General features: G+C 36.5%; 1 protein-coding gene across 1 annotated transcript; it reads right to left on the reverse strand.

The window, feature by feature from the left end:
- Positions 1-287: 287 nt before the first annotated feature.
- Positions 288-13,356, reverse strand: LOC124827273 (signal recognition particle 9 kDa protein). The gene is made up of 4 exons (XM_088094278.1): positions 13,246-13,356; positions 12,922-12,990; positions 819-912; positions 288-593 (listed from the first exon to the last, which is right to left on the reverse strand). The coding sequence occupies exons 1-4, from the start codon at positions 13,315-13,317 to the stop codon at positions 517-519; spliced, it is 312 nt and encodes a 103-aa protein (XP_087950404.1). The 5' UTR covers positions 13,318-13,356; the 3' UTR covers positions 288-516.
- Positions 13,357-15,014: the final 1,658 nt, after the last annotated feature.

Raw genomic sequence — 15,014 nt, forward strand, 5'->3', positions numbered from 1 at the left:
AGGTGTTGGAAGCAGCAGTCAATCCCATACCATACCAATAACGTGTAATCTATGGGATCTAAAATTCCATATTCCTTGGGGGATAGCATCCAATATTCACTCCCAGTGACTATGAACTATGAATCCTGCAAGTTGGCCTTAGCCTGTTGTAGCTTCAACAATTTGGCCACCAATCTCATTTAGACAGAAGCACACAACAATATTTTGTAATTGCTAAGTTAGTAAGGAAATTCTAGTTTGATGATGAACTGCTGACACAGTGGTTTGGCTGCACCATTGGATAGATGTAAAAGGATTCAATAACGGTAACGATGCACAGTAAATCTTGGTGGCATAACTAAATTCTGTAATACTCAAGACTTCCAAAAGATCAGAAATTCAGACTTCAAAACTTCAATATACAACCACTTTCATCATAGAATCTGAAGGAGTAATAATTAGATCGGGAAAAGTATAACTGTTCAAATTCTTAGAAAGTCCTCTGACTCAAAACCATCATGTCTCGCAAAGAGCAAGTTATTGCTTCCTTCCTCTTCCTTTCTTGCTTGGTTGAGCATCCATTTGCTCTTTTCCAGTGACTTCTGATAGATCAACTGCAGAATTACAAGTGATGGAGAATGTAGAAAGAAATCTCAGCACCAGACAAGAAAGAATATCCAAAACACAATCAATGTAAACCATAAAGGAATATTGCACTGAGTGGTTTTCGTATTCTCAAAAGAATCTGTCTTTGACCAGTTTTATAGATAACACGAATGTTGCACAGAAGTCTTTTTAGTTAAAGCATCATCACATTAACAGCTTAGAGTAAGACATACCATCAGGACCACGGGCCATCAAAGCAAAGAACATATTGTTCAGTTTTTCCATCTTCTTAGCCTCCTGTGCTTGGTCTGTCTTGTACTTTAGACACTGTAAAAAGTACAACAATTGACAATTAGAAATTAAGATTACGAGGCTAATAATGTAAGAGGCAGTCAATCATAAAACAATGGAAAATGATGCTAATTGTTAGGAATATAATTATTACAAATCATTGAATAACAGATTTTGTTCTGCTAATTAAAATGAGAGCTCATACGCGGCTAAATTAAATTTTCACCACCAACAATCATGAGAATTTTATTAGTATATTATTTTCTTTGTCAGAATAATTATAATGTTAGAGTCATTATTAAGTCTAAGAAGGGAGTAGTGTGTTGGGAGCTGCTTCCTGTTGTACCTAGTTATGTCCCTAGGTATCTAGTAAACTTTTTTGATCTTTCATCTTCCCATTATATCAGATTTCTATCATTATAAATAGAAGATGATTAGAGGGGTCTTTCAAGCCCTCAAAAATATATTTCCTCTCTGTTTTAATCTTAAGCTTCTTTTATGCATATTATATTCTTCTTTAGAGAATCTGATAGAATAATTTTATTGGCAGAGTTATATACCACCCGAATTAAAAGGGCAACCCAACTGAAACATTAATGGGTAACTTCACGTGTATTGCCGTAGTTAAAGAAGTATGGAGTTACTTAAGATTAAAAACAGAGAAAACACTTTTGGAGGGCTTAAAGGACCCTCTTATGGTCTTCTATTTATAACAATAAAGAGCTGATACACTAGGGAGATGAAAAAATCAAAGGACTGTACTTGACTGCTAGGAACAGAACTAGGTATAGTTGGAAGAGACTTCCCAACACACTACTCCCTACTTTAGACTTAGTGATTACACTAGCATACACAGATTTAATTATTATTCCAACAAAATTGATATTATATAATCAACATAATCTAGATTATATATGTATTATTAGGAATGTTTTTATTTATTTCCATATCACATATTTATTTTCAGAGGATATCAAATTTCATCTATTCATTGCATTCATTCCTTTTTCTAGATAGATATAATTGAAACACCCACGTTGCTTCATAAACACGGTCTTAGCTCAATGTTTCTTTCTTTTCTAAAGTTTATCATAAGATCTTGTTTTTCGGAAATGTGTCCGGTAGACCCATTTGTCTTTGAAGGATTTTTATTTTTTTGCAAACCTTTCACAGGTTCCCTTTCACTATTTAGGCACAGCTTCCAATGAGTTTTTGACAACCACCACTCTTTCCAGCAAATATAGGGTTGTGATCGCATCGTGCCAATTCATCCACAAACATCATCCAAAATGCAAACCATGTTATGTCATCGCATTGGACATACAATTGATAGGTATTTGAAGCTAAATGGGAAAACCCCTCAATCACACAATATTGCCCAACCATATATTGTTAAGTCACCTGTTGCTCCTACCTTATTGGTTGATTTATCTACACCAATGTTTAAACACTTTATGGTATGCAACATGCCAATCCTCCAGTAACACTGCTTTGGTGGCACACACCGTAATTCATTCACTGGTCTCTCTCAATCTCCCTCCCTTGGTCCTTGGGTCATTGACTCCAGTGCAATTGATCATGTATCTAGTAATCCTTCTCTTTTCTCTTCCTTTACTACCGTTGTCAATTTTCCTTTTATAACTGCAATTAATGGTTCACAAACACAAGCTTGTAGCATAAGTACTACATAACCCTTCTCATACCTTACAGTTGACTTTGTTGTTTTTATACCCGTAATTGATCTCCTAATTTACTTTCTATTACCCATTTAACCAATTCCCATGATATTATCCTGAACTTTATTAAAAATAATGTTACCTTGAAGGATCGGATATCAAACCAGACAATTGATGCTAGATTTGAGTCACATGGCTTTTACTACCTCTCTCCATCACCACGGCTATGTGCTTCGGTGATCTATCAATGATGATTCATTAAAAATTAAGACATCCCAGGTTGACAAAATTGCAAAAGGCAATGTCTGTCTTCTTTGAAATGTGAATCATAATTAAGTAAACATGTTCCTCGATCTTTTCTTGACTGTCTTAATAAACAAGTTGTCTCTTTTTCCTTTAATTCACTCTGATATTTGGCATCCTTCCCATACTATTACCCCTTTTTATTTTAAATATTGTTACCTTTATTGATGGTTATTCTACATGTACTTGGATTTTATGGTTATTCTAGATATATCTAGACATGGTTATTGAATGATCGAAAGTGTTTTCTATGTTTCAAACTTATATTTATGAAATCAAAAACACAATATTATATATGCATAACTTTTTTTCGTGGTGGCAATGCTCATGTGAATATTTGTCGAGCCAATTTCAATAAGTTATCAAATAATATCATTCACCAGACTTCGTGTAATCATAATCCTCAACAAAAAGGAGAAGCCAAAAACAAAAACATATATTTTATTCATACTATTTGGGTACTTCTTCATAGTCATCTTCACCAATTTTGGGGACATGTTATCCTTAGAACATGCTATCTCATTAATTGGATGTCATCATCTTTCCTTAAGAATTGGGTAGCCCGCTGTGTCCTTTTTTCCTTGTTGCCCTCTGTACAATCTTTATTGTACAAAACATCACACTTGGTTGAGATAAATTTTTCCTTGGTTATTTAAATGTGTCTTCATGGGATATAATCCTTGTCAAAAATGGTATCGACTTTTCTCTTCTGATCTTCATAGGTATAGTGGAGGACATGCCTAATCCTTCCCCATCAACCTTTCCTGCACTAGATCCGGTCTCCTCTAAAAATGATCGGCCTATTTTTGTTCAGAAGGTATACATTCTATCATTAACCCTCGTCCGCACCATACAAACCTTAGTTATCATCAACTTTCCACCATACACTATGCTTGTATATCCACATTATCTTCTATTAATTTTCCTAAGTCACACGGTGAAACTCTATCCCATCCAGAGTGGAGACAACCAATGATTGAGGGAGAAGTGTGCATTTCAAAGTAGTGGTACTTAGGTGTTGGTTCCTCTTCCAGCTAGAAAATCAATTGTTTGGTGATAATGGTTGTATACTCTTAAAACAAGACAAGATGGAACCATTGGTCGCTATAAAATTGGACTGGTTGCCAAAAGCTACACACAAATCTATGGCCAAGATTATATTGACACCTCCCCTCCTATTACTAAAATGACATCTATTTGACTTCTCTTTTCCATTACAGCCATTCACCATTAGACAATTTCAGCTTGACGTCAAAAATGCCTTTATTGTGTAAAAAACGTGGAATTTGAGAGCTTTTAAGTTTGTGTGGATCCTTTTTGAGAGCCAACTTTTGGAACCGTGTTAAGTTTCTTTTTCATTTTGGGCTCTTGTAAACCTAAGCCCATAAAACCCACTAGCAACAGAGAAAAACACCTTCATTGACCTGACATCACCACATCCTTTTCAAACTCTATTGCAACATGTGTCATCTCGTACCAGGCCCCCAAAATGCATTGCATGAACCACTGCAACCAGAGCTCTTTATTGTGTGCTTGAGGTTGCAGACTCTCTGTTTGGTTTCTCTACTTCTGCTGCTCGGCTTGGTTGGTCCATTGATTCTCTACTGCGGAAGAAATAAGGATCTCTAGAGCAATTATGATTTCAATTTGGATGATCTATTTTAGAGGTCTAGTCTAAGAGTTCAAATGTTGTGTTTTGCTACTTGGCACTACTACAGTCATTTTTATGCTGCTTTGTTATTTATGACTTGTGAAATGAGCTTTGTGTGGGGTTTAGCCACTGACTTTCATATGCTTATTAGTATGTGATTATAAATTTAACCTTAATTAAATGTTACATGGGTTTTTCTCTCTTATATTACATGCATTTGTACGAATTTTATATATCTTATAGAACCTTATGCATCATGTTGTGGTTCCATGGTTTACGATTTTGTATCCCCTTTCCAAGTCTCAATACAATCCCAAGTTGAATTCCTTGGTGTATTGCTAACATTTCTCTAAAATTATCTAAATTATATAATGCCAGAGGAGAACGGAACATTCAACAAAACATTAACTTAATGTCCAATTAGGCCATTGATCAGCCTTAAACTCATATTTCATTCCAAATTATTTGGAAACACAGTCAGGCAATGTTCATGACATTGATGCTCGCCAAAAAACAAAAGAACTAATTTAGACTTTAAGCAAAACAGAATGAGGTGTTTATAGTCCTAGAAGAAGAGTAGTCCATTTATCCTCTATCCAAACCAAATACCTTATAAAGTGAGATACTAATATAATCAGATAGTAAATAATCACTAGATTACAAACCTCAACTTTCAAATCACATCAACAACAAAATAAATAGTAGAGTAAATTGCACTAACCACCTCTTAAAAATACAAAAAACATTCCTGAATTTTTCCATCCCTGCACACCTCCCTTAATTGTTTAAAAAACATTATACTAACATTCTTTATGCATTACAGTAACCACCCTAATTGTTTGAAAGCATTACACCGTCTACCCCTATAAGGTAGATGTTAATAAGCAGAAGGTGCTTGTTAGGGCCTGGCGAGTGTACGAGAGAAGAAGATATAGGAGGGATAGGGGAGAGGACCGTACGGGGGAGGAGGAGCGTCCTGAGCAAGGAGGATACCGTACGGTAACGGACGAGCGTTCTGAACCAGAGATAACGAGGGGCGAGGACGAACGCCCTCAGCAAGAGGAGCGAGCGGGGCAACAAGGAGTGAGGACGAGCGGCCTGAGCGAACAGAACGAGGACGGACGTTCCGAGCGAGGAGAAAGGACGAGCGTCATGGACGAGCAGAGCATGCGCGAACGTCCTAGGCAAGGGGTGTCAACAAGGGGCGAGGACGAGCGCCCTAAGTGAGGACGAGCGTCCGAAGTGAGGACGAGCGTCCTGGAACACGGGAAACGACAACGAACGTTTAACTAGCAAGCGGAAGGACAGGCGGGAATTCAAGGGGGACGCTCAGCATCGTATTCCAGTAATAAATGCAGTAATTAATATAATAAATTAGGATAGAATGATTTCTTCCAGATAATTATAATAAATAGGCAATTAATATTATTCCCTACCTTTCCTGGAAGGAGTGATTAGTATTAATAATGGAGACACCTAGAGCTTAGGGTATGTTTTGATTATTTGAGTACTGTAAGAGAGGTTATGCTCTCGTGTGACTGAAGGAGACCCTGCTCCCAGTCATTGGTTGTGTTTGTGATTACCACAGTTGCTATAATAAAGAGTTTTATTCAGTTAAGTACGTTCGTTCGCCGTGAGAGGCAAGTTACGTGGTCAGGCACGTAACAAGTGGTCCGACCTGTCGGATTCCTATTAAGGGGAACAAAGCATCATGGAAGGAAGGGTGAACGCGGTGGAAGGAAGGATGGAGACCATGGAAATCTCCATGGGAGGACTGGAAGCTGCAGTACAGGAACTGGTGAGGGTGATAGGGGAGCGAGGTCGACGGTACGATGGAAACATTGATGGTAGCCAAGGATCGGTCAATGGAAGAAGAAATGATGAGGACGAGAGGGATGGCGGAGGCTTAGAGGGTGGACCCCGAGAGGAGCAGCCGTATTGGAGGCGGAGGGTCGAGTTACCCATATTCGAAGGCAGTGATCCTATGAACTGGATCTATAGAGCAGATAAATTTTTCGAACTACAAGGTGTACTCGAGGACGAAAAATTGCGGCTGGCTTACATCAGCATGGAAGGAATTGCAGGGCATTGGTTCCGGTTTTGGAGGGAGAAAGCCAGAAACCGCTCGTGGGCAGGTTTAAAGGAAGCGTTGGTGGTACGGTTTGGAGGCAGGAACCGAGGAACAGTTTTTGAGAGGCTGGCATCCTGCAAACAGTCAGGGTCCGTGGGAGAGTATATCCAAGAATTCGAAGTGTTGGTTGGCCAAGCCGAAAAGATACCCGAGGCTCAGTTGATGGGGTATTTCATGGGTGGTCTGCAGGAGGGGATCCGCAACCAACTCCGGTTGCTCGACTCGAAGGAATTAATGGACATAAAGAAAACCCCGGGTCTAAAGAAAAGAGAAAATGAAAAAAAGGAAAAGAGGAAACTTGCTTGTGATGCTTTATTCTTCTCTTCATCATCGGACGGCTACCGTTTATCTGTTTCCTTGCTTTGCTCTGACCGTCGATCCTATCCACGTGGCAGCTCCGGTCAGCTCTTCTTCTCCACCGGTCAGTGACGTTTGAAGCACTGGCTAAATGGCTTGAAGATTGGGAGCTTTCCTCTCTCACCTTTAGCTTTGCCCTAGCTTTGGGTTCTTTCTTCAAATGAAAACGAGGGGAAGAGACCCCCAAGGCAGCTGCTGCTTGTGCAATCAACCCGGTCTATGCCAGCAGCGCCAATTCAGTGCATTCCAGCAGCGGTGCAGAAAGCTTCCTCGCGGCCCAGCTTAAGACGGCCCAATTAAGTGGCATCAACACCAACTTCAAGCGTCGCAGCAGTGGCCCAAATGTTAATCAGCTTCAATTCAAACAGCCCAAAGAGTCCAGGAGCATCACTGCACAAAGAGTATTAATATAAAATTAAAGAAAAAAAAGAAAATCAAATAAAAGAAAAGAATTTTTATCAAAAGATTTTCTAAAAACAATTTTAATTTTCTAATTATTTAAAAATTCTACAAAATACACCTAAAAACCTATTTTTAACTAAAATTATACAAAACTAAAGAATTTAAAGAAAAACCTAAATCTAGCCTAATTCTAAACAAGTAAAGACTAAAATAGACTAACATAGACTCCTAAACACCCAAAAGAATGCAAATTTAAGGAGTTATCACCCACTTAATTGCATAAAGTAAATATTCACAAAGTGGGGACCTACCACTATCAATAACAGCATGTCATGAAATCCTTCTAACATGACTCTCAGTCATTCAACGACGTGGCAATAACAATTTAAGAATAAATCGAAATCAAATGATCCATGAAAAGTAAAACACGTTATTAATTCGAGTCAATTTTGATCCATAGCAAAACAATCAAAATCGATTCAGTGCTTACCTACGAACTACGAGAAACAAAATGAGGCAGTGAAAACCCTTCGATGGAGCACTTTGCGTAGTGCCAAAGCCGAAAGCTCGTAGGCACTGCAAGCAAGCCTTTTAAAGAGTAAAATTGGGTTAGACTTAGATATGCTTAAATGAAAAACCCAATTTCTGTTTCGTTATGTTGTAGAGAGGCATTTTAACTTCTACATATGTTTCTATAACTCTATCATGCCTTAACGAGTTTGACCATGGTTAAAATAGATGTTGAGCAAAATAGGTAGAATTGTAAAAAACGTGGAATTTGAGAGCTTTTAAGTTTGTGTGGATCTTGTTTGAGAGCCAACTTTTGGAACCGCGTTAAGTTTCTTTTTCATTTTGGGCTCTTGTAAACCTATGCCCATAAAACCCACTATCAATAGAGAAAAACACCTTCAATGACCTGACATCACTACATCCTTTTCAAACTCTATTGCAACATGTGTCATCTCTTACCAGGCCTCCAAAATGCATTGCATGAACCACTGCAACCAGAGCTCTTTATTGTGTGCTTGAGGTTGCAGACTCTCTGTTTGGTTACTTTACTTCTGCTGCTCGGCTTGCTTGGTCCATTGATTCTCTACTATGGAAGAAATAAGGATCTCTAGAGCAATTATGATTTTAATTTGGATATCTATTTTAGAGGTCTAGTCTAAGAGTTCAAATGTTGTGTTTTGCTCTTGGAATAGTCACTTGGCACTACTACAGTCATTTTTATGCTGCTTTGTTATTTATGACTTGTGAAATGAGCTTTGTGTGGGGTTTAGCCACTGACTTTCATATGCTTATTAGTCTATGATCTTTATTATGTCTAAATGGAGCAATGATAACAGTTGAAAAACTGTTATTTTCATGCTTAAAATTGATACTAAAAGCAACCTTTACACTTAGAAACTAGCTTGAAATCATGCTTTTATCCATATTTTCAGAAATAAGAGAGCTGGACAGGTTTATGCTTGATTTCAGTGTTTTGGTGCAGGTTTTAAGGTGAATTTAGTGAAAGAAGTGAAGAAGGAGAGAGATGGAATCAGAAAAGACATTAAAAAGTGCAAAAGGAGAAGTCGAAAGTACCGATCAAGCGGCAGTTTACCGTTGAGCGGCACTCAGGAAGTCACGGGAGGTCCGCTGAGGGGCAAAATGGCCGCTGAGGGGAAGAAACGAGACGCGCACTCACCGCTGAGCGGCACACTTATGGGCTTGGGCCTGAATTTTCTGTAATTTTAGAATAGTATATAAGCTTTAGGACGTCCTAGGGTTTGTATCTTTGGCAAAGACGAAGCAAACACTCTCTCTTCCACCCCTTTGAAGGAGGATCTTGGATGCTCAGGCTACCTCTTCACCTTTCTAGGGTTTTATCTTTCATTCTTTCATTATTGTTCATCTAGGTTCACCATGAATATGGTGAACTAAACATTGTATGTTTGTTGGGGAATCAATGTAATCTTTTGAAGCTCTCATATATGGAATTTGTGCTTGCATCTTAATCTAAGATTTATGCTTTCTTTCATCATTAGTTAGGGTTTTTCCTTTTTGCTTAATGCTTGCTTTGTTTAACTCATTCAATGCATGATTATTGATTTTGTCGATACGGGAACGTATGGGGAAGTCTAGATTCGGGGAATTTCTCCCAATAGTATATTGGTTGTCGTTAAGCTCCTGCACTTGATGAACTAATTATTAGGAATGCTAGGAATTGTATGAACTCGTAATTAGGGAGAAGCCTTCTTGAAAGGTACTTTAGAGAGTGGCATTAACAATGATGATTTGAATGTTGAATTCCTAAAATATATGAGAGTAGATAAGATGAAATTGACCCCCAACAACATATTCATATATATATATATATATCTCATTGAAAGTGCTTGTCTTTTGCTTTTGCCATTGATCAAAACCTCATGCATACATGTTTATTTTCTGTTTTGCATATTAAACTTCAATTATTTCGTTCTTAAGTCTTAGCTAATCAACAAACCACACAACTAAACTAGGCCGTGAGTCCTTTGGGAGAACGATACTTGGTCTTACCGAGTTTATTACTTGAAACGATTTGGTCATACTTGCCGATTGTTAAACAAGTTTGTGACATCATATTTTGGTGATCATAAATTTGTCCATCAAGCAACTTCCTGGATTTGTTGCTCATGAGAAGTCATTTATATGGTATGTAGTCTAGATATCTACGATTATTTTCATCTGAGGGTAAGAATTTGTTTAAGATTTGGATTGTGTTAGGATATTTACCCTATTTATCATCATTATATTGTGTCAAGGGTTACCCTATTTATCATGATTATATTGTGTCTAGGGTTGCTCTATTTATCATGTACTCTTGTATCAATTTATTCTTATAAATAGAAGATTAAGAGAGAGATCTATCAAGCCCTCTAGAATTATTTTACAGATTAATTGTCAAGTGATTGCTATCTTACAAAAGTGCTTTTATTGGCAATAATAGAATTTTATTTTAAATGGTCTTTCCCTATTCCTCTTAATGCTTCAGTTTAATATAATCTAGTAGGTTCAAGGATTCCTTGATACCACTTTCATTTAGGCCCCATCAAAGAACATGTTGAACTCCATAAAACAATGTTCTTTCCACTCTAATGAATCTCCTCACAATTTCATCAATATCCAAGCTATAATTGGGTTGGTGGTCTCAATTACTTGAAGGTTTTTAATGGTTAGATATCTCCAACATGCCACCATTTGGACGAGTGCAGAGAATGCACAAGCCCTATACATGTTGAACTCAAGTCGACATAGATATAAAAGGGTGCATGAAAGGGACTAACTTCAGACCACCAGGCTTAAAAGGCATAAGAACCAATTCTCCTAAAAGCTTAAGCAACTAGATGTACACCTATAAATGAGTTTGTATCATTATAAAATTAATGAGACTCGTCATTGAGAATTGAGATCCCATTATTTTTACCCAATTGTAGAGTGTAATGAAAATAATTTGTTAATGCATTGGATGGTATACAGAATCACATATGATTCTATAACTCTATCATGCCTTAACGAGTTTGACCATGCTTAAAATAGATGTTGAGCAAAACAGGTAGAATTGTAAAAAACGTGGAATTTCAGAGCTTTTAAGTTTGTGTGGATCTTGTTTGAGAGCCAACTTTTGGAACCGCGTTAAGTTTCTTTTTCATTTTGGGCTCTTGAAACCTATGCCCATAAAACCCACTATCAACAGAGAAAAACACCTTCAATGACCTGACATCACTACATCCTTTTCAAACTCTATTGCAACATGTGTCATCTCTTACCAGGCCCCCAAAATGCATTGCATGAATCACTGCAACTAGAGCTCTTTATTGTGTGTTTGAGGTTGCAGACTCTCTGTTTGGTTTCTCTACTTCTGCTGCTCGGCTTGCTTGGTCCATTGATTCTCTACTATGGAAGAAATATGAATCTCTAGAGCAATTATGATTTCAATTTGGATTTCTATTTTAGAGGTCTAGTCTAAGAGTTCAAATGTTGTGTTTTGCTCTTGGAATAGTCACTTGGCACTACTACAGTCATTTTTATGCTGCTTTGTTATTTATGACTTGAGAAATGAGCTTTGTGTGGGGTTTAGCCACTGACTTTCATATGCTTATTAGTCTTTGATTATAAATTTAACCTTAATTAAATGTTACATGGGTTTTTCTCTCTTATATTATATGCATTTGTACGAATTTTATATATCTTGTAGAACCTTATGCATCATGTTGTGGTTCCATGGTTTATGATTTTGTATCCCCTTTCCAAGTCTGAATAGAATCCCAAGTTGACTTTCTTGGTGTATTGCTAACATTACTCTAAAATTATCTAAATTATATAATGCTAAAGGAGAACGGAACATTCAACAAAACATTAACTTAATGTCCAATTAGGACATTAATCAACCTTAAACTCATATTTCATTCCAAACTATTTGGAAACACAATCAGGCAATGTTCATGACATTGATGGTCGCGAAAAAAAAAAACAAAAAAACAAATTTAGTCTTTAAGCAAACCGTAATGAGGTGTTTATAGCCCTAGAAGAAGAGTAGTCCATTAATCCTCTATCTAAACCAAACAAGTTATAAAGTGAGATTCTAATATAGTCAGAAAGTAAATAGTCACTAGATTACAAACCTCAACTTTCAAATCACATCAACAAGAAAATAAATAGTAGAGTAAATTGCACTAACCACGTCTTAAAAATACAAAAAACATTCCTGAATTTTTCCATCCCTGCACACCTCCCTTAATTGTTTAAAAAACATTATACTAACATTCTTTATGCATTACACTAACCACCCTAATTTTTTGAAAGGATTACACCGTCTACCCCTATAAGGAAGATGTTAATAAGCAGAAGGTGCTTGTTTAATTTCACATAACCTTACAACTGATTAGTGTAATTTATTCTACAAGCACCTCCACTTTTTTAACATTTACAGTAAATTTAGAAGGAGAACAGAACACGAAACAAGAGGAAAGAGAGGATCCAGTAGGTTAAAGTAGAGAGGGAGAATTACAAGGGAAGAGAGGAATAAACAAAGGCAGAGAGAGGGATCAAGTATTAGGAAAGGGTCGTGCAACAATTAGGGGAAGTAGGGTATTTTGATCAAAATGGGTGATATGACCTTGGAGTAACAATCCAAAGTAATTCACCCATGGAAGCAATTCAGCATGGCACAAACCTCATTAGGGAGGAAAAAAATAATTGGGTCATGTCATTCATCAAGTTGGCAGAAAAAATAGATAACCATGAACTGCAAGATTGCCAAACTCTCTAGTTAACTAATAAACTGTTATGTAATTTTGGATTAAGGAAACAAGTTAATTGTATCTCTCAGCAGATAAACTTGGCTGAACACTCTAAACCCATTAACACATTTTGTATAGAAGAATCAGATTATGATTTCATGTCAATCCACATTTACAATCTCAAACATGCACAAAACACTAGCATTTAAAAATTAAAATACATTGAATATATATTTGTTTTGTTCTAGAAAATCAAACTTATACCTGCAGGTTATCAGTGACCTTAAGTACCAATTTGCCATCACAGTGCCTGTACTTCATGACATACCGTGTCTGCTCCAAATACAATTGAAGAAATTTCATTTTCAGTACGTTTTAATAGAACAAGAAGGACAAGTTGGATAACTTGGACAATCAAGAAACTAAATTATAAAAAATCAATTGAGTATTGCACAACGGAATATGAAAACAGAGCAAATATACCCATTAAAGGCTTTTATAACAGTAAAATAAAACAAAAGTCTGAATGAAGTTTGTCAGGCTTCTGTTACTTTAAGAAACGAGAAAACGTTGAAGGTATAGAATTACAGAATCAGGATCAGCACGGAACAACTGAATGGATTGCTCCACAAATTTTTCCCACTCAGTTATGTAAACCATCGCACCAGACAGAGACTTCGAAAAAGTTTTCTGCCAATTGTCAAGCTCTGGTCAACTAAGTTCACTTGCATGTCAATGAGAAAAAAATGAAAATATAAAAAACCAGTGTCACTAAATTGATAACAAAGTGTACATATGATGAAAAATTAGGATCTATAGTCAGCAATTAAATTTAATTATATCAACAAAACTACAAAAACAACAAATTCAACTGCATACTCTCACACCTCCCGAAATTTAACACGAATATTATCAACGGAATGAACCAATCCACATTCTCTGGCAAAAAGAAACTCACATTTATAATAAAATAAAAAAATTGTCACGAAAAACAAATTAGATTTATATTGAAGGAATATCTCATTCTTATCAATCCTCGATTTGTCTACAACCCTACTTTCTTAGTAAATTATGCAAAGAACAATGCAAGTTCCCCTATTAAAAGAGGGTAACTGAACAAGAGAAGCAATTCAAGAAGTACCAGGTTCCTTCAAGGATCCAAAACCCACCAATGCCACATTGCATGCCATTTAAGCCTACACTTTGAACACACACACTCACAAGTGACTAGCTAAAAAAAAGAAAACTCACTTAATTGCATAGAGTAAATACCCACATAAGTGGGGACCTACAACTATCAATTACAGCATGTCATGAAATCCTCAGTACATGACAACCAAAACAAAAATGGAAAAATCCTTCTAACATCACTCTCGTCATTCAACAACGACGTGACAATAACCACTTAAGAATCAATCGAAATCAAATGATCCATGAAAAGTAAAACACGTTATCAATTTGAGTCAATTTTGATCCATAGAAGAAAAATGAAAATCGATTCAGTGCTTACCGCGAACTACGAGAAACAAAATGAGGCAGTGAAAACCCTTCGATGGGAGCACTTCGCGCGTTTTCTATTCAATCCGAAAGAGCCTCAATAGTGCCAAAGCCGAAAGCTCGTAGGCACTGCAAGCAAGCCTTTTAAACAGTAAAATTGGGTTAGACTTAGATCTGCTTAAAGGAAAAACTCAGTTTTTTTTTCGTCATGTTTTAGAGAGGCGTTTTAACTTCTGCAAATAGGAAAAATAAAATACACAGGTATCCCCAAAATTTTACCTTTTTCTTTTTTTACAAATAAGGCCTTTAAATTTTAATTAATTAATGCTGAACGAAAGCTTATTTCATTTGTAAATGTATACCTGTAACTTTAATTTTAGTCCAAGATCCTTAAAGATTATCATTTTTATAAATAAGCAATTTAAATTTTTATTTTTATTTCAATTCATTCTAAAAACGTAACAATATTTATAAACAGTTTTTTTGAGTAAGTTTGAATTAAATTTCTTATATCAAATGTCAATGTTTTTTCAATTTTGTTCTTGTTCTTACTATGACTCGTTTTTTATGTATTAAAATACAATAAAAAAATAAGAATTTAGAAATAAAAAAATAAAAATCAAATGACCCATTTTATTTTAAGGGGCTGAAGCCAATTAATTCTCCAACCACCATGTCAGCACCCTAAACGTCCGTCTTGGGGGGTCGGACGTCTATAATATTATAGACGTCAGTCGGAGGGGGACGGACGTTTACAAGGCTGAACAAATTAACGCTTCAACTCCCCATGTCAGCCCCTAAAATGTTCGGGCCCCCCAGGACGGACGTTTAAGGGGCTGACATGGGGAGTTGAAGCCTTA

Source organism: Vigna umbellata, chromosome 7 (genome assembly GCF_029865625.1).
Source record: "Vigna umbellata cultivar VRB3 chromosome 7, Vumbellata_1.0, whole genome shotgun sequence".
NCBI lineage: Eukaryota > Viridiplantae > Streptophyta > Magnoliopsida > Fabales > Fabaceae > Vigna > Vigna umbellata.